Source organism: Castor canadensis, chromosome 15 (assembly GCF_047511655.1).
Source record: "Castor canadensis chromosome 15, mCasCan1.hap1v2, whole genome shotgun sequence".
Taxonomy (NCBI): Eukaryota; Metazoa; Chordata; class Mammalia; order Rodentia; family Castoridae; genus Castor; species Castor canadensis.
The window spans coordinates 3,246,855-3,271,347 of record NC_133400.1 but is presented as its reverse complement, the minus strand read 5'-3'; the positions used below and the strand labels follow the sequence as shown (position 1 = coordinate 3,271,347).

General features: G+C 50.8%; 1 protein-coding gene across 1 annotated transcript; it reads right to left on the bottom strand.

Moving 5' to 3' along the window:
- Nucleotides 1–414: 414 nt before the first annotated feature.
- On the bottom strand, nucleotides 415–9,587 carry Gins2 (GINS complex subunit 2). Its single transcript, XM_074055532.1, has 5 exons — nucleotides 9,407–9,587; nucleotides 8,294–8,408; nucleotides 4,676–4,775; nucleotides 1,409–1,535; nucleotides 415–1,088 (listed from the first exon to the last, which is right to left on the bottom strand). The coding sequence occupies exons 1-5, from the start codon at nucleotides 9,494–9,496 to the stop codon at nucleotides 963–965; spliced, it is 558 nt and encodes a 185-aa protein (XP_073911633.1). The 5' UTR covers nucleotides 9,497–9,587; the 3' UTR covers nucleotides 415–962.
- Between the last annotated feature and the right edge of the window lie 14,906 nt (nucleotides 9,588–24,493).

Below are 24,493 nucleotides of genomic sequence, written 5' to 3'. Positions count from 1 at the left end.
GAAGCTTGTTAACTCAAAACAGGCTGGTTATGGAACTATTACTGTATGGCACTGGACAATCACTTCCCCTTTGGAGACAGTATACTGTCTATAAGGGACCTAACAATTCAAAAATGCAACAGTTGAGTAATCAGTAATTTTCTCTTAGAAAAAAAAATTTCCTCCAAGCCACTGTCGTCTACAGCAAAGAGTGCTTCCTTCCCTTGAGTACACTGAGAGCAGTGTTAAGACCCAACCTTTGTTGCTAGCACTGTCTTAAGCCTCACTTGACACAATGGATTAGTTTTCCCCTTGAGTGTGGGTCTACGGTTTCCAATCAGCTGTTGTATACCTGCCTGCTTATCAGATTATCTTCACTACAGTGCCCACTTTCTACTTGGTAGTTATGCAGGACAGAAACCCAACAAAGTTAGATTTGGGCTGATCATGTTTTTATTACAGATTGGGCTTAGATGATAAACACTGGTCAACATTACTAGCCATTCCATCTGCCATCCTGTGTGAGGAACCTCTGCAGAAGACTCTTTATTTAACACAAAGAAATCAGGATCAAGAAGGGAAAATGGCCCTGGCCATGCAGCATACCTGCTATATCTACACTAGTCATTGATCTATCACCATGCAGGACACCTCAGGCTCTGCTAGGGAGAAACTGAAGCTGTTTCCTTTCCCCATGAAAGATAAGCTGGCTTCTAGAATTAGGTGAGGAACTGAACATGCAGTGAAGTGTATTTTGAGGACTAATTATAGACATAACTATTGGTTCTCCACCGATGTTAGAAATCCATTCCTTCTGCCATTACACATTTCTCATACATTCAAAAATGTTCCCATTTGATCCCAAGCACTGCAAAAAAAGTTTCCAGAACTCAGGAACCATGAGTACCTCTACTGTGTCCTAAGTATTCACACCTCACCCAATGAGCTTCCTGTCGGCAGACACCGCTACACATCACAGGCCTCTAGAAGTCCTGAGATTGGACACTCTCAGAAGGCTGGAGGTTTGTTCGGAGCTTGTACATGTGATTGAGTGCTTGTGTAAGGAAAGCCCCACTGGTATTGATCTCCATCAAGGTCAAGTTATCCAGCTGAAACAAGAAAGCAGACCAAGTAGGTCAAGAAGTTCTTGATTGAGAAGAAGTGAAACTACTGAAAAAAGTTTAAGATGGTCTCTTGTTTTTGGTCTAAGGATGGAACCCAGGGCCTTGTGCTTCTGTGTGTTGGGCAGTACTACCACTGAGTCACATCCTGGACCCAGCGAGTTTTGAACAGCGCAGCTTATAATCTGTGCTTGCAACAGTCTGAGTGGGCAGTATGCTATTTGAAACTTTTCAGCAATATCAAAACTAGCAGCAGAGCCTATGGGTGCCAGGTGGACAGCGGTAGAGGAAGGACAAACCCCACCTACCTTGGCATGGGCCTCCTGCTGCTGCACGAAGCTGTCAGCAGAAACCCGAAGCTTGGCCATGCGCGTGTCCCACAGATCCTTGATGAGGGTCCGGATTGCATCTGCTTTTGGGATGTTGTCTGACGCACTAAAGGAGGGGATGACATAAAGACACGCTGAGTGAACTAAAGCCAACACTGGACATGGACAGGAGTGGCTTTTAAAAAATGCTACTTGGAGCTGGGTATGGTGCCTGTAATCCTAGCTACTTGGGAGGCTGAGATCAGGAGGATCAGAGTTGGAGGCCAACCTGGGCAAAAAGTTCACAAGACCCCATCTAAACCATTAGCTGGGTATGGTGGTACCCTCCTGTCATCCCAAACTACGTGGGAGGTTTAGATCAGGAGGATTATGGTTCCAGGCCAGCCTAAGCCAAAACAAAGTTTGCAAGACCCCATGTCATTGGAAAAAAACTGGGCATGGTGGCATGTGCCAGTCATCTCACCACAGTAAGAAGCAGAAAACAGGAGAATCGTGGTCCAGGCCAGCCTGGGCAAAAAGTGAGGACCTATCTCCAAAATAATCAGAGCAAAAAGAGCTGGAGGCATGGCTCAAGTGGCAGAGCACCTGCCTACCTAGCACAAAGCCAAGTTCAAACCCCAGTACAGGAGAAAAAAAAAAAAAAATACTGTTGGATTCAGGCAGGATATTTGAAGCATTCCAGACTCAGAAAATGTTTTGTCTTCATTGTTGAGATTTCAGCAAGTAAACTGACCTAGAGCGATCCACATGGAGTTATATTTGTTCATGTTAATTGTCCGTGCCCAGCAGCTGCACAAGCTCAACATTTACCTGAGAGAACGAAGTACAGGAGAACTGGCCAAGTCAGATACCTTCTGTCCCAGGATAACAGCACTCTATGCTACATAACTTCCATCTGAAACTGGTTTCAAGGGCTGGCTCAGAGGCCATCCCTTCTATTTCATGGCCTCTGAGCTAATCTCTTCTCCCCACCAAGCAACCCAGGCTAACAACCCACCAGGAAGAAAAGTGCCAGCCCTGTGCTCTGCCCTTTGCATTGTATTTCTATTCTCGCAAAAGGCCTGAGGAGTAGTGACTGTCTCACTCTACAAAATAAAAAAAAAAAAAGTTACAAAAATTGCTGAAGAAATCAAAATTAGCACGAACAGTGCCACATCTACACAGTGAAATTCTCAGTGAAAGTTTACAGTCAGCCAGGCCAATTACAGCTCTCCTCTGTGAAACAGATTTTTAAACCAACCTTTGAAGAAAGAAGCAGATTAGAAGACAGAGCAGAAGCAAACGATGTCCATAACTAGTGGCTCTAGGTTAAGCAGAGACTCTTTCCGTGTGCTACAATGTCCTCAGGACTGACAGGAAGCAGATCTGTGGTATGAATTTATGTAGTGAATTGTATATTATGAACTTAAACATTTAGGTCTTGTGCTCTGAACAGTGGACTACAGAACAAAGGACCTCTGGTCCTCATCAACTGAACTGCAATACAAAGATAAAATTAGCTCCCTTAGCCAAATGAATTACAGAACAAGGTTGCTGATATACTGAACATCAAATACTTAAAAATGAATGAGCCCCTCACCAGATAACAGTAATTCCACACTTAGTCCATACTTCCAGCCACTGCCCCTGCCCCTGCCTCAGCAGGGGTCCCTCAGACCCCTGCAGACCACCCTCCCAGGGGCCCTCTGCCACCACCACAGAACCCTCTCCTCCACTCCTCTACACCTCCTCGCGTTCTACACACATGCAGATACCTCTGCTTCCTCAGCACACCAAGCCCCTCCCACTTCGCTTCACTCTTCCTCATCTGCCCAAGGAAGCTCCAAAGAGCTCCTTTAAATTCAGCAGTGCTCTTTACCCTAACCCTTCTGGCTGCAATAAACAGGCATAGTAGTCCAGTCCCAGTTTTGGTTCCAGTTTTGCTCTTGAACTCACCAGTCAAAACATGCTCAGGGAACTTCAAGAACTTGACATCTTGCAAGTTTCATTCTAAGTGTCTCCCAGACAAAACTGTAGACACTTGCCTGTCCCTCCGACTCCACTCAGTCAACAAACAGGTATACCAGGCGTAGTGCTAGAGACACAGCCCTGCTCATTTAGTGCAGGGGTGTGGAGTTACATGTGTAATAGCACAGCCAGAAAAATCATCAGAAAATTGTGATTATGGCAAACACCAGGGAAGAGTACAGCCATATACTGGGAGAGACATTTGTTATACTAAACCAAGGTGGCTGAGGGTAGGGAATGGACAGACTTATTGGGCAGGATGTGCAAAGCTATGAGCAATCCAGTATGTTAGAAGAAGGAAAAGAGGCCAAGCCACTGTGGTGCACACTGACAGTCCCAGCTGCTCTCAGGAGGCTGAGGTAGAAGGATTACTTAAGCCCAGGATTTGAGGCAGCCTGGCAGCACAGACTTCATCTCAAAAAAAAAAAAAAAAAAAAAAAGTTCTGCAGAAGAGAAGTCAATGTGAGCCTGAAACCTACAGATGCAGAGGGAAGAACCCGATAGTTGGGAATGAGGAAAGAAGAAACACACACTAGTCTGTGCACTGGTTTGAATGCCACAGTCAGGATTATAGACTAAAACCCTGGAAAGATTCCAAGGATTTTAAGCACAGGAGGCTCATGGCAGCTTTGCCTTTAAAAGATCACTCTGGTTGTCACATGAAGAACAAATAAGAAGGCAGTGAGGAGCTAACGTGGATATAAGCAAACAAGCTAAGGGATCACTATGATGTGTTTTCATCTATGCACGCCCAGATACTAAATCTACCAAGTACCATGAGGGAGCTTTCCCCACAGCTCAGGACAAAAGCAGATGTGAGCCCAATGCCTCTTCTATGCAATACTAAAAAACTCAGATCCACACTTCAAACAGAGCAGAGGGACAAAGCTGCACTAAATGAATCACACACAGTTAAGGGAAAGGCTCACATTGGAGATGGCAGTGGCTCATATTGGCGATGGCAGTGGCTCATATTGGCGTCTCGGTCGAGACAGGAGTGAAAAAGGATTTACTGTGGGTGGGGGGGGGTAGCAAAAAGAAAAAATGAGAGAGAAAGATAAGATATAGGTGGACAGAGAAGAGAGGGAGGGAGAGAACCCATCTCTACAGCCTGTGCATGTAGAGATGGCCTGGCCGCCACTTACCACGGTGATGGGCAGGGAAGAAGGGAGAGAGGATCAGGGTTAAGGATGAGAATCACAGCACAGGCCTGGACTCTCAGAACTGAGGCCGACTCACTGATTCAACAAGAGTTTGGTAAGCTCCATGTAGTAAGGGCTGGGCACTGGGGTGAAAGTTTCCTCTTTTCGTTCACGATCCCTCATCTTCTCCAACTTTTCTGAAATTTAGAGGTTAATACATTTTTACATGAGACTTTTTTTTTAAATCTTTCAAATTTACTAAGCGCTAACATTACCTATTTGACCAACTAGTAAATGAGTAAAAGAAAAAACTTTTTGGAATATTTGTATCTTTGAATAGATAATTTGAGACCTTCTTGAAAACTTCAAGGAAGGGAAGCTTTTATTATTGTTTTAGCTACAGAGTATTTTCCTGGGAAGAATGTGTTCCAGTCAGAGTTCTTTTTTTTAGGGAAAAAACAAAGTATTTTACTTTTGATACTAAAGTAAATCAATGACTTGAGAACAGTATTATACCAGGCCTGGTCCAGAAGAGAGCAGGCAACTTACAAACTACATCCCAGTGACAATATGATGTTCTAGGGGGCTTAAAGGCACCCCAGAATGAAGGTGACACCACATCCTTAAAGTCCAACATCTAGAATCCTCAGCTGTGTTCAGTTCCAGCCAGCATCAGCAGCACTGCCCTTACACATGTCCCAACTCCCTCCCCCCCTCACCCTGCGTTTTACTGAAGTCCCAGCCACGACTGTAGACTGTGGGATGCCCCTGGTCTCCAGGACCTCTGGAGGAGTCATGGTACACCTTCTTGATCCATTGCCCTCTCTTCTCCACTGCCAGCCCTTTTGCTGAGCCCTCTGAATCCCCTAGCCCTCTGAATCGTTCCCACTCTCAGGAGGAACTGCCTTCCAGGTGTGCTGGCACCTTCCTCTCTCACACAGAGGCACAAGAACCCACTCCAGCACTGGCATGTCTTGAAGGATCATCTCCCTCACTGGTAGCTCATTCCAAACACAGACAGCTCTCATGTTAAAGAGAAAACCCTCCCCTGACACCAAATCCTTCCGTTACACTAACCCATTTCTCATGCCTTTGACCACAAAACTGCCAGCTGACTGATCCTTTCCCCTCACTCACCCCTCATCCCTCTCCCAACACAGCTCACTAAGGTTCCACCCTCCATTCAGTCAAACCCAAGGCTACTTCTCAGCATCTGCCTGCCTGCTCAGTTCTCCTCCTGGACTATTTATCACACGGTTTCTGAACACTACTCTCTGGAGCTTTCTCCTGCCCTCGCTGGCCATCCCTTAATGTCTCCCTCCAATCCCTCTTGACCTCTTAACACTGGAACACACATCTCAGTAACTGACCTCTCTCCATACCCCAGGCACACATTCTGCTCCACCTATGTGTTGGGGATGACTCCACATTTACATCTCCAGATAAGCCTCTCCCCACCAGGCTCCCTACCCCCTCCACACACACAGAGTGCTCACTTTTCTACTAGTCACTTTCTTTTGCACGGTGCTAGGGCTGGAACCGAGCCTGATGCATGCTAGTCAAGCACTCTACCACTGAGTTGTGCCCCTAGCCCTGTGATTATTTAATTTTTTACCATTTGAATCAGATTGTGAAACAACTCTATTCAACTTCTCCTCAAATCAAAGACTGACATCAGCAAACATCTGGTCAAGACGGTACAATACAAACCTCTTGTTCTCCATTTCTGGCAGGGTTATAGTAGCTCAAGTGCTTTGAAGCACCAATTGGCAGTTTCTTACAAAATTAGGCATCATCTGTCCAGTGACCCAACAAGTACACCATGCTAGATATTTATTTACGTCCCTCCTCAAAAAATAAAAACATACATCTATCTGCAAAATGCCTGAGCAAAACTATTCCTAACAGTCTTATTCAAAATAGTGAAAACTGGGAAACAACCCAAATATCCACCAAGAGAATGGCCAACCAAATACATGGTATTTCCATGCAAAGGAACAGCACTCAGGAATGAAAGAACACAGCAACAGGGACCAACAGGAAAAACATTCTTGAACAAGAGAAGTCAGAGATAAAATAATACACTATGTAACTCCATTTACACAACATCCCAGAACAGGCAGAACTGTCCTCTAGTGCCAAAGTCAGGAGGCCACAGGCTCTCAGCAGAGTTGGTGACTGGCTAGGTTCTCACTGCTTCTCACCACAGGGTGTCTCAGTTAGTAGAAAAGTGCAGGCCAATCTCAGCACCTTCTGCCTGACTCATGGCAAGCATCACCTGAGAGCTGGATGGGGCAAAACTGCCTGCAGCCCATTCTAAACAGTAAGCCTGGAGATGGATCACTAAGAAAGGTAGTCCTGGTGGGGCTCCCAGCTAAGACAAAACCCTCAAAGCAGAAGAACTAGGGTTTCCCACCATGTTTCAGGACTGCCAGTGTCACTCACCCCATTACACAAAGATCAAGGGGGACACAGCCAACCAGTCTTTCTTAAACTGATTTGTGAGGGACTCCACAAGAGTCCTTGTTTCTAGGAGACAGGTACTCCCAGGTGATTCTCAATGGAGAGATTACAGTCAAAGTCACAGGGAGCTTTTCAAATTCTACATGCATGCCCATACTCCACCCCCCCCAACAAAAAACAATAAAATTAAGATGTGTCTTCTATAATGAACCAAAGACTCAGGATGAAGTCTGTCTGCACCCTTGACACATCATTTTCCTCTTGGTTTTTCTAACAACTTTACTGAGGCATAATTAACATACCACAAAATCCTGTCAAAGTGTATAAATGATTTTTAGCATATTTACAGAATTGTGAGACCACCAAACCTAAGACATTTTCATCATCCCATTGTCCTTCCATGACCTCCAAATCCCCCATACCTATGCAGTTACTACTTTCTCTCAGGGAACTGTCTATTCTAGACAGTTCATATGAACAGCCATACAACATGTGCTCCTTTGTGCCTGGCTTCATTCATTCCACATGTTTTCAGGGTTAATCCTCATTGCGTCATGGATCAGAATTCCATTACTCTTTGGGGGAGGGGGTAGTACTAGGGTTTGAATTCAGGGCCTTGTGCACTGTACCGCTTGACCTGAGCCCCCAACCCTTTTGCTTTTTAGTTTTGCATACAGGGTTTCACACTTTGCCCCAGCCGGGCCTCCACCCTGATCCTCCTACCTCTGCCTCCTGCTTGGCTGGGATTACAAGAACGCCATTGCCTTCTAGGCTGAATCATGGCACAACCAGCCCTTAAAATACATACGATGCATGTTTTTAAAAAATCTAAAGCAAATGCTTCTCTGAACTCATCTACTTGATTTTATTTTAATTCTTAATCATTTATAATATTAGCGTATATTAACTGCACACAATGGATTTCACTCACATCATATACTTGATTTTAAAGCGAGATGAAATATCTAAAATCGAAATACGAGCAAAAATTCCCCATCCGGGCATGACAGAGAGGCGGGAGGACGGTGGTCTAGACCTAGGCAAAAGCAGGAGACCTATTTGAAAAGGGGCTTGGGACAGGGCTCAGGCAGTAGAGCACCTGCTTAGCAAGCGCAAGGCCCTGGGTTCAAATTCCAGTACCGCCAAAAAAAGAAAAGGGAAATTCTTATGCACAGCAGACCCTGGGATGACAGCAGCAGCAGTGGCTCTGCCCTGGGGACCCCCGCAGCGGGACAGGGGCCCGCGTCCTCACCCACGTCCATCCACTCTGGGGGCAGCAGGCGGCACTTCTGTCTCTGCTTCAGGTTAATGGCCAGCCACAGGGGCACGTCCACCGGCAGCCCCGGGTTGAAGGGGCCCAGCTCGCCCTGCAACGGGAAACCACCGGGTCAGCTGCGGACACTGCCCGAAAGCCGGCAGCGATCCCGCCGCGGGGCCGCGATCCCGAACCCGCTCCCGCCACGGGCCGCGATCCCGAGCCCGCTCCCGCCGCGGGCCGCGTCCCCGAGTCCGCTCCCGCCGCGGGCCGCGATCCCGAGCCCGCTCCCGCCGCGGGCCGCGTCCCCGAGCCCGCTCCCGCCACGGGCCGCGATCCCGAGCCCGCTCCCGCCGCGGGGCCGCGATCCCGAGCCCGCTCCCGCCGCGGGGCCGCGATCCCGAGCCCGCTCCCGCCTCGGGGCCGCGATCCCGAGCCCGCTCCCGCCCACGGGCCGCGATCCCGAGCCCGCTCCCGCCTCGGGGCCGCGATCCCGAGCCCGCTCCCGCCGCGGGGCCGCGTCCCCGAGCCCGCTCCCGCCGCGGGGCCGCGTCCCCGAGCCCGCTCCCGCCGCGGGGCCGCGTCCCCGAGCCCGCTCCCGCCGCGGGGCCGCGTCCCCGAGCCCGCTCCCGCCGCGGGGCCGCGTCCCCGAGCCCGCTCCCGCCCACGGGCCGCGTCCCCGAGCCCGCTCCCGCCACGGGCCGCGATCCCGAGCCCGCTCCCGCCCACGGGCCGCGATCCCGAGCCCGCTCCCGCCGCGGGGCCGCGTCCCCGAGCCCGCTCCCGCCGCGGGGCCGCGATCCCGAGCCCGCTCCCGCCGCGGGGCCGAGATCCCGAGCCCGCTCCCGCCCACGGGCCGCGATCCCGAGCCCGCTCCCGCCGCGGGGCCGCGTCCCCGAGCCCGCTCCCGCCGCGGGGCCGCGTCCCCGAGCCCGCTCCCGCCGCGGGGCCGCGATCCCGAGCCCGCTCCCGCCGCGGGCCGCGATCCCGAGCCCGCTCCCGCCCACGGGCCGCGATCCCGAGCCCGCTCCCGCCGCGGGGCACGCTGGGACTTCTGGGCGACACCTCCCCCGCCCCCTGCCCCCAGCCAGGCGGGCCAGATGCCCTCACCCCAATAAGGTAGATCTTGTCCAAACTAAAGTTAGGGATGATGGTAACCAGCTCCTTCTCGGCCAGAAACTCCACCTCGGCCGCGTCCATGGCGGCGTCAGAGGCCGGCCGGGAACTCTCGGTTCCACTCAGTAACTCTGAAGAAGCCCCACTGACGCAGCTTTCCCGCCACGACGCAGAGCCCGCCCCCGGCCGGAAGACAACTTTCGGCGGCCTATCGGAACGCGGCGCTCTCAGCAGGGCGGAGGGAGGAGGAGACCCCTTTTGTTACAAGTCCGCTGATTGGCGAGCTGATTGGCGAGCCGCGTTCCCGCGCCCCAGCCCCGCCCCCGCCAGTATCGGCCCCGCCCCTGAGGGCGGTACACGTGCCGCTGTCCGGACGTCCCGCCACTGGCGCCTCCTTTTATGTCCCTTTACCTGTCCCCAGGACACCTAGCTGGCAGCACCCCGAGTCGAGCTGGGGGTGGGCTTTGGGGCCCGCATCTTCACTGGCGTTCCGCAGTGGGCCCGGAGTAAACGCATTAATTCAGCCAAACTCAGTTCAAGGGTCCCGAACACGGTGTGACCTGTCCAGAGAGACCCCCTAATTCAGTTTTCATTTGACACGCCTCCCACCCTCTCTCTACAAAAAAGCAAATTCCTCCAATCTACTCCACATCTGTCCAATTCAAACCCTTCTGGGCAGAGGCTCAGAGTTAGCACTTTGGCGGGCACCAGGTGAGATTCGGGAAAAAGCAAGTTTGCAATTTTTTTTTTTAAAGTGCTGACAATTGGGATCCATGGCTTTTCACGTGCTAGGCATGCGCTCTCCCACCGAGCTACACCCCCAGTGTTTAGTCCTGCGCACCTGCCCGTGATGCCCTCCAGCCCACTCACTATTCAGAGGACAGGTGAGTCAATAGCACCGGTTAGCTGGAGGAGTCCCACTGTTACCGTGATTCAGAAGTCCTGGGTGAGGACAGAAAGCTGACCTGTAACCAGGCTGGGTCATTTTGATGGAATGGTGTTAGACCAGGAAAGCTAACGGGGGTGGAGCAGTTAGTCTGCCACTGGTGAGGACAGAGGGGGACTAAACTCAAATTTGAGACCCTAATAATTAAGCCTTACCAAAAAAAAGTGCACGCCGGTGATCCCAGCCCTCAGGAGGCAGAGGCAGGAGGATGGAGAATTGGAGGCCAGCCTGAGTTACACAGCGAAACCCTATCTCAGAAAGACAAGGACTGGGGCTGGGGGTTTGTTCAGTGCAGAGTGCTTACCTAGCACATTCAAGGCTCTGGGCGTGGGGGTGTGGGGAAGCCTAGAGGATATTTTCCAGGGTTCTGTACCCAGGCAGGAAAGCTGTCCCATCCCAGCTGTGCCTGTCCCTTGTAGGGATGCTGGGAACATGAAACAAGGCCACACTCAAATGGCCTGGAAGCTTTATCTGTCGCCTATCTGCATCGGAAAGCGTCATTTGCAGACGTGGAGATTTTACTTTGTTATGACTTCCTAAGTCCGTGAATTAAGACACTGTCAAAGAAAGTAAGTCAAAGTTCACTCTGGATGCTGTGTGACAGAGAGCAAGCAACCACACTGAGCCTCATCGGTTCCTTCATCTTCAAAACAGGGTAGGAAGAGGGGGCGCCTGGGGTGCTGGGAGGAGGGAAGTGCAGGCCACCTGGACCCTGCCAAAATAGAATCTGCCTCCGGCTTGGAGCATGTGTGCCAGCTTGCCTGGGTTTTGATTGACAGGGGAATGTTTTCTTGACTGGCAAATATTTGTGTTCCCAAGTTGGCAAGGCTTCACTTCCTGGTTTGTGCAGCCTATAAAAGAGCAAAGGAAAAATGCTAGCGAGAGCGCCGCCATCCAGAGAGGCTGCAGCAGAAGGATGACAGGAGGGCGGCAGAATCTCAAGCATCATTACCTGTAAAGTGGGGTCAATGCTGCAGCTTACCCCACTGGGCTTCCGGGGGAACAGGTGAGACAGCGTGCGCTCTCACACACTGCACGATGGTGCTGTCCTGAAGCCTCAAACTTGACCCCTCACGGCAGTGAAATTCATAATCTCCAAAATATAGACACAACCCAGTGTCCATCAACAGACGCACAGAGAGCTAGGAGCTGGTGGCTCACGCCTGTAATCCCAGCTACGCAGGAGGCAGAGAACAGGAGAATCGTGGTTAGAAGCCAGCCTGGGCAAAAAGTTTACGAGACCCTATCTTGAAAAAACCTTTCACAAAAATAGGGCTGGTGGAGTGGCTCAAGGAGTAAGAGCGCCTGCCTAGCAAGCATGAGGTCCTGAGTTCAAACCCCAGACACACAGAGACAAAAGGTGGCTTGTCCATACAGTGGGGTGTTGTTCAGGCCATCGTCAAGGAATCCTCCTACAACATGGATGAACCTCAAAAGCACGATGCTGAGTAAAAAGAGCCAGACACAAAAGCCCACATGTTGCCTTTTGAAACCCATAGCAGCAGGAAGATGCGTGCTCACCAGGGCATGCGGGGGGCGGGGGAGGAGGAAAGGGGAGTGATAACAGTCTTTCCGGGGTGTTAGAAATGGACTGGAGTTAGTGATGATGGTTGCACAACTCTAAGTTACTAGAAAGCACTGGATTGCACACTTGGAAGGGGTGAATTGGATACTGTGTAAATTGCTTCTCATTAAAATTGCCTTTTTTATGTATATGTATATTCTTTTCTAAGCACAGGCTGCTACTTTCTGACTGGAGAGTCTGGGCTCCCTGGAGGTTCTCCCTGAGAACCCTGGGCAGTGATTTGCCCCAATCCCGATCAGGCTGTGCTTCCCAGAGGTTTCCAAATGCCCATCCTCACCCTCTCCTCTCCCAGAAGCTAACTAAGAAGGATGGAGCCAGGGAGGGCCACTTAAGACTGGTGGGCCAGGCCTCCTCTGTCAGTATTTCCTGATCTCACAGCGCCTCCCCTAGAAAGCTATAGGTTAGAGTGGCGGATGTCTCTGAGAATACATCTGGCTTCATATAGCCACTGATGGATTTTGTTTTGTGTGTTATTTATTTATTTTGAGACAGGGTTTTGCTATGTTGCCCAGGCTGGTCTCAAACTCATAGGTTCAAACAATCCTCCTGCCTCAGCCTCCTGAGTAGCTAGGATTTCAGACACACTTGCAGCACCACATCCACACCCAGCTGACAGTGATTTTAGTTCAGAAATAATAATTGTATATATTTATAAGTACCATGTGGGTGTGTGTACATTGTGGACTGATGGATGTGTCCATCACCTCGACAGTACTTACTTCTTTTGTGGAGAGAGTATTTAAAACCCAGTCTCTGAACTGAGGACAGAGCACGTGCAGGAGGCCTTGGGTTCCATCCTCGGATCCTCTATTCTTGCAGCTAATTTGAAATAAACATTATTGCTCACTACAGACACCACCCTGAGCACCTGTCACCATTATTTGTACCCCACTGCCCCAGTCACCCCCAGCTCTGTCCCCACCATACACATTCTACTCCTGTCATCTAATAGATTCCACATGTAAGTGACATCATGCAGTATGTGTCTTTCTGTGCCTTGCCTGTTTCACCTAGCAACATGTTCATATATGTTGTTTCAAATGACAGAATTTCCTGCCTTTTAATGGCTGAATAATATTCCAAGGTGTGTGTACATTTTAAAAACTCCATTCATCCGTTGATGGATGCTTCCATATCTTGGCAGTTGTGAGTGGTTCTGCAGTGAGCATGGCTCGTAGGGCTGGAGGTGTGGCTCGAGTGGTCCGCCCCCTCCTAACAAGGCCCTGAGTTTAAACCCCAGTACTGCCAAACACAGTAACAAAACCACAGGAGAGTACAGGTATCTCTTTAACACACAGGTTTCAATTTCTTTGGAAATTGAAATAATCCCAGAATTTTGACTGATGGACCTAGAAATGTGTGTGATTTTTGAAATACCTATACATGTGTATAAATAAATCCCTTCTACATAGGGTTAGTATTGCACACATATGCCTCCTTGTTCTGTCCACTAGAGGGCAGAGCAGCAACACCACCCACAGTGGTGAGACCACCCCGTCCCCAGGTCTTTGTTTCTGACACCATTCTCCAACATATGGAAAGAGGGGTCCTTCAAGGAGCAAAGAACAAACTGGGCATGGTGGTATGTGCCTATAATCTCAGCACTCAGGAGACTGAGGCAGGAGGATCAACAGTTTGAGGCCAGCCTGCGGCATATAGTGAGATCCTGTCTCAAAAAAGAAAAAAAAAAAAAGCTGGGGATGTAGATCAAGTGGTAAAGTAAGTGGGAAGTCATGAGTTCAGATCGTGTACCACCATAAAAGAAAGTGACAAGCTGACAAGCAATGGTGGTCACTTGATGGTGAGTTCTTTGATAAGATGTGTAAAAGGGGCACTCTACTTCTGGCGTCCTACTCCCTAAAACAAACAAACAAAAAATGATAACTCCAGTCTAATCACAAGAAAAACGTCAGGCAAATCCCAATTGAGGAACGTTCTACAAAACACCCATATAGTGCTCCCATGACCGTCAAGGTCATCAAAAACAAGGCAACTCTGAGAAACTGTCACAGACAGAGGACCTAAGGAGACAGAATTACTCAATGTCACATGGGGTCCTGGATGATGTGGCAGGACTGAATAAGGACATTAGGTAAAACTGAGGTCCTGAATCACAGACACACTTCAGTGACTGAGGTGTCAATAATGGTTCCCAAACTGTCAGAAATGGAACAAAATGACCGAAGATTTGCAGCAGGGGAAATAGGAACCAGTTTGAGACTTTTCTATAAGTCTGAAACTATTCTAAAATTAAAAGTTCATTTTTTAAAGCTCCCAGGTATCCTCCTGAAACTGAGCCCACTTCCACCTACACACAGGCTGGCAGACAGGGACTGAGGACTGTCCATGGGTATAGCAAGGGCATCCTGGCGTCGAGCATGTGGGAGGCACCTGGACTTTACCTGCAGAGTGAGTTAATTCAGCCCTGGATTAACCTACCGTTCTTATAGTGAGGAGAACAGTGGGCCAGGAAGACAAAACATCAGTGATGAGTGAGGAAGGGGCAGGAACGCTCCTAGGACATCACCTCCTGCCCCTGGCCTCACCCAGGTGGAAGGGCTCAGAACCTCTGCGGGCCCAAGGGTCAGCATTTTCAGACTTCCCAGTTCAGGGTGGAGGGCCACTGCTCTGCCCCCTACTGCAGTCTCTGGGGGGACATAAGGGGTAGCAGTGTATAGCTGCTGGTTCTGTCTCTAGCTAAGTAGGGGCTAGAAATGCTGCCCACAGCAGGAAAGAAACACAGAATGGAGTGCCACCCTGAGCCCACTTCCTACCTTTCCTCAGCTGACACAAGCAGGTGGCACATGCAGCCAGGCCATGGTGGTCAGAGGAGGACTTCCCAGCTGGGCCCCCTCTCCTGCCCCTCAGCCTTAGGACAGCAGCTCCTTAGGGCTCCCTGCTCAGGGACCTGAGCTCACACCTGCACCTCCATCTGTGCTGTGGGTGCATCCGTGACCTCCTGCAAGGCTAACCAGCTGGTGTCCCCAGCCAGGTGCTTCTGGCTTTCCTTTACCCATTCCCTAATTAGCTTGAAGGAATCGATGCAGGGAGGCTTCCAGTGGTGTCTGACAGCTGTCTCCATACAGCTCCCTGAACAACGGTGGCATCTCTTTCTCAGCAGGCCTGGGAGAATCATTCTCGTTGCTGACTGTGGTGAGAAATAAAACAAGAAAGCCAGGCAGGGCCTCATCCTGCCCTTTTCAGCTACTTTCAAGAACTTGCACTTGACACTGAAGGCAAAAGAACCATTGGAGGCATTTGTGTGGAGGAGTAACACTTTGATCTGGAGTTTTTTGTTTATTCACTTGTTTATTTGTTTGAGACAGGCTCTCACTATGTAACCCAGGCTGGCCTGAATTCCCAGTTCTCCTGCCTCTGCCTCCTGATTCTGGGATGACGGGTGTGCCCCACCACCCCTGGTATCCATCCAAGTTTTAGAAGAGAACTGTGGGTGGATGGAGTAGGGGTGACACAGTGCAGCCACAGGAGACACCTGGTAAGCGTGACCTAGCCTGACCTAGGGAGCCGTGAGCTTGGGGTCTGTCTGAATGCAGAGCCCATGGAAAGAGTTGGGCACAGGAGAGCTCCAGATCCCACCAGGTGGTCCCAGGTATTTCCCACCCACCTGTGGCTCTGCACAGCCTGGCAGCACGTCCCTCCCTCCCTGTGGCCTGTGCTCCTGCTGCAGCTGGCCCGCCTCCTGGGTTTGGCGCGGGAGCCATCCTGACAGCCCCACGGCGCACTTACGGCTGGGCCGGGCGTTTTCACATGGCTCCGACATGGTGTGAATACACTCTTGTGTCTTTTTGCCATCTGCTGCTGTCATTAAAAAATTACATTTCCATCTGTTTTCGCACTTTCCCCCGCCCAGCTTCCCTTCCTGGAGGGATACAGGATGAATCCGAAGAGACAAGACCAGAATGTTCCCTCGTCTCTGGGAACCTGGGAGCTGTCCCCCGACACACCAGGGTGAGGGTAACGGGCCTTGTCAGCAGCAGCGTTGTTCACATCTCTTTTTTTCCTTTACTCGCCATTTTCTGTGGCCTCTGCCCACCTCCAACACACTTTGGTGGGAGCCAAAAATCACAACGATTTTTTTTATTCTTGGTTTTAATCACCGCTCTTGACTTTGCCATTAAAAATAAGTGAGAGATAAACCACAGACACAAGTAACCAACCCCCCCCAGGATGTGTTCAAAGAAGACTCAGAAAATAAGAACCAGGGAGTGGCGTTTTGGGTTCCTAATAAACCCTCATTCTGGACCAGCCCCCAAGAGGCACCCACCTACCTATAGCATCCTGGATCTTTAATGAATAAGGCCTCAGGTTCACCTAGAAGCCAACAAAAAGGAGCCGAGCATGACTATGCACCTCTGAAATCTCAGCACTCAGGAGGCCAAGGGAGATGAGTGGAGAGTTCAAGGCTAGCCTGAGCTACACAGCTAGACCCTGTCTCAAAAAAATCTATCAACAAATACTTCAACAAAGGACCCTGCAAAGCTGCTTGCCTTGTGGTCTTCTCAAACACAGCTGAGCAAACAATGTCCTAACATTTTAAAGGATTTTTAAATCCTCAGGTCAGGCATTGCTCCGGATTCCTGTGTGCTCATTCACTCAATCTTCCCCTCATCCTGGGTGTTACACCCTTTGAAGACTGAGGCAGTGACTGCTCAAGGGACGCAGGGATGTTGTCCTGGATTGGGAAGTGGCCCCAAGGAAGGACCCAAGTGGAAGGGGTTTATTTGGAAGGCAGTCCCAGGATGCACCAGACGGAGAGGACAGACATTGAGACTGGGAACTGGGAAGGAGCCAGTTTGTTGCTCTGGTTAGTGAGTGGGTTCCTACTGACAGCATCTGGGACTCAGTTCCCCTGAGAACCTTGGGCTGCTCTGACACCTGCTACTCAGGGTGCAGTCTGTGGCCACCAGCATGACCCCCCCCACACCCAGGGATCTAGTTAGATATACACAATCAGAAGCCAGGTGTGGTAGTTCATGCATTTAATCCCAGGACTCAGGAGGCTGAGGCAGAAGAGTCTTGCATTCAAGGTTAGCCTGGGCTGCATAGGGAACCCCTGTCTCAAAAAAAATAAATAAATAAAAAAACAAAGTCAGGCTCAGTGGCTCACACTTGTAAATCACAACTATTCAGGAGGTGGGGATTGGGAATGTTGAGGTTTGAGGCCAGTCTGGGCAAAAAGTTAGCAAAATCCCATCTCAGTCAATAAGCTGGGCGTGGTTGTGTAAGCCTGTGATCCCAGCTATGCAGGAGGCCATAATACATAGGAGGATCTTGGTCTGAAGCCCACCCGTGGAAAAACATGAGACCTTACCTGAAAAACAGACCAAAAGGGCCAGAGATGTGGTTCAAGTGGCAGAGCACCTACCTAGCAAGTGGGAAGCCCTGAGTTCAAACCACAGTGCTAGGGGGGGCACAATCAGGGATGGAGGTGTGACTCAGTGGTGGAGCACTTACCTAGCATGGACCAGGCCCTCCATTCCATCCCCAGCAAGCAAGAAAACAAACAATGTTTCATGGCAGGCCCAGGGAGTGAGGAGTGAGGAGTGAGGACTTCCCCAGAGCTGCCACCCCACTGAGGGGGTGTGACTCAGTGACAGAGTGCTTGCCTAGCGTGCACAAGGCCCAGGTTCTATCCCCAGCACCGGAAAAAAAAAAAAAGTGCTTGCACAGCAGGAGCTGGACATCACACTCCCACCAGGTTTGACCCACCAGAGTCCTCACTCTTATAGTCTACACCACATTCACACCCTCCATGTCACACAGTCCTCAGACCCCTGAGGCATTGTCCCATCCCCCGACAAACAAACCAAGTCCCAGAAAGGCTGGTGACGCGCCTGCTCACAAGGACTTCCATCTGTTGACAGTTAACTCTGTGGGTCATTTTACTTACTCCTTACATCCTCCGCCCAAGCTAGGCACTGTCATTGTCCCCATGCTAGACACGGAAAAGAGGCTCTGAGAAACCCTGTCTCCAAAATAACCAGAGCAACACAGACTGGAGGGGTGGTTCAAGTGGTAGAGCGCCTGCTTTGCGAGTGCAAAACCCTGAGTTTGAATTCCAGTCCCACCAAAAGAAAAAAGGTGGGGGAGGGGGGGCATGGAGGCATGGCTCAAGTGGTAGAGCAGGCATAAAGCCCTGACTTCAAAACTCAGTACTGAAAAAAAAAAAAGGCTCCAAGAGGTTTGAGAGGTTGATTGGCTTTGCAAGGTCACACAGCACAAGGGTGTCTGGCTGAACATACAAAATAAAACTGGTACCTCCCCAGTTCAATCTCACAGCTCATAAGAGGTGTGCCAGGGCCGCAGTGGGCACCCTGCCTGACTCTCTATGCCCTCTGAGTGGGAGTTAGCACAGAGCAGCCCTCCTCCACCAGGCCCCTCTGAAGGCAGAGAATCGGGACAGGAAATGCAGTGGGGGAGCCACAGTTTGCTGCATGTTGGAGGCGCCTGTCACTGGAAAGGTCTCTGCCCTCTCTTAGCAGGAGTCATGAGGGCAAATGTCCTCCTAAATACTGAATTCTCCAGAGGTGCTGCCCAGGGATTGGCGTGGATGCCTTGGGTCCAGGATCTGCCTCCAGGAGGTCAGGGAGCTCAGGCCCAGCACCTAAGAAAAGCCACGTCCAGCGTCCTGGCCAGTACAACCCTGGCAAGCCTGCTCACAGTCGTTGCCAAGAGCCTGGATGAAGAGGTGATTAGCCACTGCAGGTTGCTGGAGGCATCCAGGCAGTGCCCAGGGAAAGGAGGGGCCCCTCAGCCTGGGTCCTCAGGGCCAGCCCTGAGCCCCAGCACACCCTGGATTGACGAGGGAGCAGGGGGACATGGTTTGCCTTCCACGCACATGGGAGCCAGCAAGGGAGACAGTGCCCAAAGAGCATGAAGGGCAGATTTGCATGGATGGTTAGAGCAGAGCCCTGGGTTTGCACGGAGCTTCTGATTTATGACAGGATGACCTTGGGACTTGGTCAGTAGGACATGGACATGCCACCAGCAGAGGCTTCTGACAACCTGACCAGCTTGGCTTCTGCTCTGTGTGTCTGCTGCCCCCAGTAAAACATACTCTGGGTGTCTGGGACACAGGATATAAACTGGATCCCAGCTGCAGCCTGATAAAGCCCAATGCCTCACTGCCCCCCAGCACAGCCACACGCCAGGGATGGAGTCAGCATCCACTGTTCTAAGCCACTAACTTTGCGTGAGACTTTTACTGACATAGCAATATCACAGCAAGAAAGGAAGCTGGGTATGGTGATTGATACCTGTAATCCAAGCTACTCTGGGGGCACACTCAGGCAAAATTATGGGGACCCTATCTCAAAAATAAACTTAAAAAAAGGGGGGTGTGTAGCTCAGTAACAGTATCAACAAAAAAAAAAAAAAGAGGAAACTGACTATATACATGGTATGATATGATTTCCATGAGTATCATATGAGTTAAAATGTGTTCAAAGTTGTCAGGTATGTTGGCTCAAGCCTATAATTCCAGCTACTTGAGTAGAGATCAGGAGGACCGAGGTTTGAGGTCAGCCTGGGGCGGGGGAGGAGTGGGGAGGGACGGAATTCATGAAACCTCCATCTCAACCAACCAATGGCTGGGCACCATTGTGCACTCCTGTCATCCAAGCTACATAGGGAAGCACAAATAGGAGGGTTGTGACCTAGGCTGGTCCAGGCGTAAAGAGAAACCCTATCTCAAAAATAACCAATGCAAAAAGGGTGGCTCGAGTGGTAGAGCACCTGCCTAGCAAGTGCAAGGCCCTGAGTTCGATCCTCTATGACCATTAAAAAAAATGTATATAGTCCTTAAAACAGTACCTGGTACACAGCAGGATGTCGTGATCCATTTTCTGTGGCTATAACTGGACACCCAGATCCAGTAATTCACAAAGAATAGAGGCTTTTTTGGCTCACGGTTCCGGAGGCTGGAAGTCAAGAGCACAGTGCTGGCAGTGGTGAGGCCTTCCTGCTTCGTCATAGCATGGCAGAGAGTGTAGCATGGTGACACAGTGAGTGTGCCAGCTCTGGTCCCTCTTCCTCTTCTTATAAAGCCACTAATGAAATCATAGAGGCCTCATCCTCAAAACCTCATCTTATCCTAACCACTTCCCAGAGGCCTCCCCGCCAGATACCATCAGCAGCATATGAATTTGGGGATTGAGTTCCTAACAGTGAACTCTGGGGAACACATCGAGCTACAGCATGGCCACACATATCCCCACCCTCTTCTTATAATGTGCCTTGGACATTGTTCCTTCAAGAGGTGCTGTCAGTGTTCCTACTCTCTAATCTAGGAAGGCCATGACACCATGTGACTTCAGAGACTAGTTGGTTCCAGGCGATACAGGTCCCACATGGTTTTCTGGAACTGCCCGTGCTTGGAGCCCAGCTGCCATATTGTGAAGCAGTCCAGCTGCCCTTGGAGATCTTGTGGAGAGACACCGAGAGTCCAGGACCGACTCACCAGCCATGAGGTGGGTAAATGTGTCATGTGGGGGTGCCATCTTCCAAGTCCATCTTCCAGCCCCAGATCACAGGTCCCAGCTAGAGTCTCATGAGGGCTGGTGGAGTGGCTCAAAGGGTAAGAGTGCCTGACTAGCAAATGTGAAGCCATGAGTTCAAACCCCGGTACCGCCAATAAACAGAAACAAACAAAAAAAAACCCATACCAGCTAGAGTCTCATCAAACAGAGATGACCTGTCCCTTCAGGTCCTGTCCAAATTGTGGAACTGGAAGTCAAATAGATGACTGTTGTTTCAGTCCACTAAAGTTTGAGGTTATCTGTTACACAGCAATGATAAGCAGAACAAGAGGTATGTGTGCAAGGAAAAGGAAGAGTTGGGTGTGGTTGGATGAAGGGTGGGTGAGGCTGAGAGCCTGGCCTCTATTTGGGGTGGGGGTAGCTTGTGGAGGTTGCTAAGCAGGGTGGAGGTGGATTGGAGCATGAGCTGGCAGCAGAATGAAGGACAGGGGCAGAGGAGAAGCCCACCTTTCTACCATCAGACCAGGGGCCAGACTGGGGCAGGCAGAGTCACACGAAGCAGACAGAGGCAAGGGGTGACAGGAGCAAAACTCAATGGAACCCAAAGGCACTGATGGTCCAATGTGAAGAAAGCTGTGAGATGGTTTGGAAGCTGGAGCAGAGTGAGCCCAGTAGAGTGAGCAGAGGAGGAAGATGGGGAGGGGACAGCAAGATGGCAGCTTCATCTTTTTCCTTGACCTGAGGCCAGACGTGAACAGGGGATGGGGCTATCACAGGTACTTCAACTGCTTTTGCTGAAAAACACAATTTAATTAGATTAATTTAATTAACTGGGGGGCCTGGGCCCCCCAATTAACTGCAAGCAGGGTAACAGGTAGGCATCCCAGCATCCATCGTTCATCTGCATCCTCTGCTCTGTGCCATTCTCCAGCAGTCACAGTGCAGACATTTTGTAATCCAGGAAGGACCAAACAGGAGTGAAAGACCACCTGCCAGGCAGCAAAACCTCTTATTGTGGCAAGGAGCCCCCTGACCAATCCTGAGACAGCCCCTGTGATCAGCTATGACATGGGAACACACCTGTGACTGGGACTGTTTCACGATTCTGTCCCCAAGTCCTTGTATTTAACCCTGAGTGTTTGCACAAGATGGGTTCAAATGCTACCTTCCTCTTCCTGCAGAGCGCCTGGTCTGTGTAATAAACCTTTTCCTCTGCCCTTCACCATTACTTGTCTATTTGATACGTTAGGATGAGTGGCTGGACCTGACCTATAGAAACCAGGAGTTTAGGCCTGGGACCTAAAATCTCCTATAGAGAGCTGGTTCCAGCTGTTAATTCCCCAGGGATCTGGGTTGTTTTGAAATGTATGTATCTTTCTGTATTGCCAATATTTTGTTAAAACCCATTTTAATTCAGGCCACTTGTGTCACTGCTACAGTCTAAATATTGGTACCCTTCTGAAACCTACATGTTGGAACTTAACATCCAATGTGATAGGATGCAGAGGTGGGGACTTTGAGAGGTGACTGAGCCAGAAGCAATGTCCTCAGGAATGGGGCCGGTGTCCTTATAAAAGAGGCTGAAGGGAGCTGTTCACCCCTTCCACCATGGGAGGACACAGCTCAAAGACGCCATCTTTAAGAAAGTGGTTCTCACCAGACATGGAAATCATCTGGTGCCATGATCTTGGACTTCCAGCCTTCAGAGCTGTGAGCAATAAATTTCTCTTGCTTCTTAATCACCCAGCCTAAGGAACAGTGTCATAGCAAGAACTGTGGGGCCAGTGCCCTAGATAAGGCAGGCCCTGCTGTGTGGTCCGTGTGGAGTGTGAAATGGGAGCAGGGACTCCCCTTGGGCCTCGCTGGGGTCTGGTGGCAGTGGGAGAGCCACTCCTCTCCATCCACAGGGAGTGAGGTGTCCACGGTGGATGCACACGCACCTAATGGAACTGCACATGCTATGCTTTCTGACACAGGTAACATCTCAGTGCAAAGGTGAGAAAATCAGGAGTTCTGCGCAGAGGCCGAGCAGCCCAGATGACATCCAGGCTGGTGCAGGGTCAAAGGGAGCAGTTCCTGAGGCTCAGAGGATGGGCCGAGGGAGAAGGTGGGTGGGTGGCCAGGGGATTGACGACCTAGTCCATGGGCTGCCGCTATGTGCCAAGGTGCATGTGGGCTGGATACAGAACCAGCTGCTTCACTTTCAGGGCTGAGGCTGGGCCCTACTGTGATGTGCAGGACATGCATCCAGGGAGCCACTGATTGTGGGACCCTCCACATCCCAGGGCTGCAGCTTCCCTTGTGGCCACATGTCCTCTGTCCTCTGCTGTCCATGGGTGGGCAGGCTGAGGGGCTATGTGGTTCCCACTGCCCTTAGGAGACAGATGGGGGGAGGGGAAGGGTGCAGACCCCACACCTTCACCCCTCAGGGGCAGGGAATGCTAAGAGGCTCACATGGCTCTCCAGAGGCCGCAGTGCGTCCAAGTGTAGGTGCACCCTCCGTGGGTCCTTCCTTTCCCTTCCCTGTCTGCTTCCTCAGCAGTGAAGGACTAAACATGCCCAAAGGGAGGTCTGGCCTCTGCCTTGGCTCCTGGGTGGTCACTTCCAAGCCCTTGGAGTGTTCTGCCTGATGCAGTGTCAGTTTACCTGGGCTTTGGGCCACATTGGACAGGCTACCCTGAGGATATGATCTGTGTGGGGGCCTCAGGCCACCAGGGGTCAGCCTGACCTCTGAGGGGTTGGAGGCTCAGGTCAGCCATGTACACGGTCAGCCACACCTGTGTGCTTTAAGCACCAGTAAAGACTCTGAACAGCCAGGCACTGGTGACTCATGCCTGTGATCCTAGCTACTTGGGAGGCTGAAATTGGGAGGATTGTGGTTTGAGGCCAGCCCTGATAAATAGTTTGAGAGACCCCCATCTCCAAAATAACCAGAGCAGAATGGACTGGAGGTATGGGTTAAGTGGTAGAGCACCTACTTTGCAATCATGAAGCTCTGAGTTCAAATCCCAGTCTCACACACACACAAAAAACCCTCCAGACAACCAGGCATTGTGGTGTATATCTATAATCCCAGCGCTTGGGAGGCAGGAGGAGGAGAATCTCCAGTTCAAGGCTACCTATAACAAGACCCTGTCTCAAAGAACCACAGGCAGGGGATGTAGCTCAGCGGCACAGCGCTTGCCTGATATGTGCAAGCTGGGTTCAATCCTTGGCACCACTGGACACCAAGGCAGGAGGAGCTGCCCAGTTGGCACCACTCCCTGTGTGCGGTCACACATCACTGTCCCACAGTGGTGTCAAGAGGAGTTAGTGCTGTCACGACTCTATGGAGACCAGCCTGGTCTCTCCTGGCCCTTCACCCTGCTCTGGTTTCAGTCCCCACCAGTACCACACCACAGTCATACCTCCACCTGCTTTTCTGAGTCCAAGAGTGCTTCTAGTGGAAAATTAGCTCCAAGAGAGGCTCAGGACCTGAATTCATGTCCCCACCTTCTACCAGGTCATCCTGGGACCACCTCCCATGTTCCTCCCAGCAGCCATATTCTTGCTTCAGGCTCTGCTTCTGGGGACAGTGAGGAAGCCAAACTCCAGGGATGACACACGGCCAGGATCAGCTTGGTGGTTAGGAAGATGGGGATGCCAGCAACTTTATGCTTTTTTTTGGTGTGTGTGGGGGGCACTGAGGTTTGAACGCAGGGCCTCACGTTTACAAGGCCCTTTTTTTTATGATTTTTTTTTTGAAGATAGGGTCTCGTGAACTATTTGTCTGGGGCTGGCTTCGAACTGTGATAACAGGCCTGAGCCACCTCAGCCACCTCAGCCGCCGATACCCAGCTACTTGATGTTTTCTTAAAAACAAAATAACCCTTATTGCCTCTCATCCTAGGGATGGTCATCACCAGCACCTCACAGCTGGGGGGGGGGTGCACATGTGACCTCAGAACCTGTGTCCTTGGCCATACTAAGGCCTACATGGTGGTCTGAAAATTGAGGGCTGGAGGTCACCCAGAGACCAGACCCAGGCTAGAATGGCTCCCCATGTGCAGTGA

Bases quoted from the DNA above. Each gene is read 5' to 3' on its own strand.
- Gins2 (XM_074055532.1), bottom strand. From the start codon at position 9,496: ATGGACGCGGCCGAGGTGGAGTTTCTGGCCGAGAAGGAGCTGGTTACC. The intron at 4,776-8,293 runs GTGAGGACGCGG...TCTAAATTTCAG, and splicing joins CCCAGAGTGGATGGACGTGG to AAAAGTTGGAGAAGATGAGG. The intron at 1,089-1,408 runs GTAGGTGGGGTT...TTCTTGTTTCAG, and splicing joins AGCAGGAGGCCCATGCCAAG to CTGGATAACTTGACCTTGAT.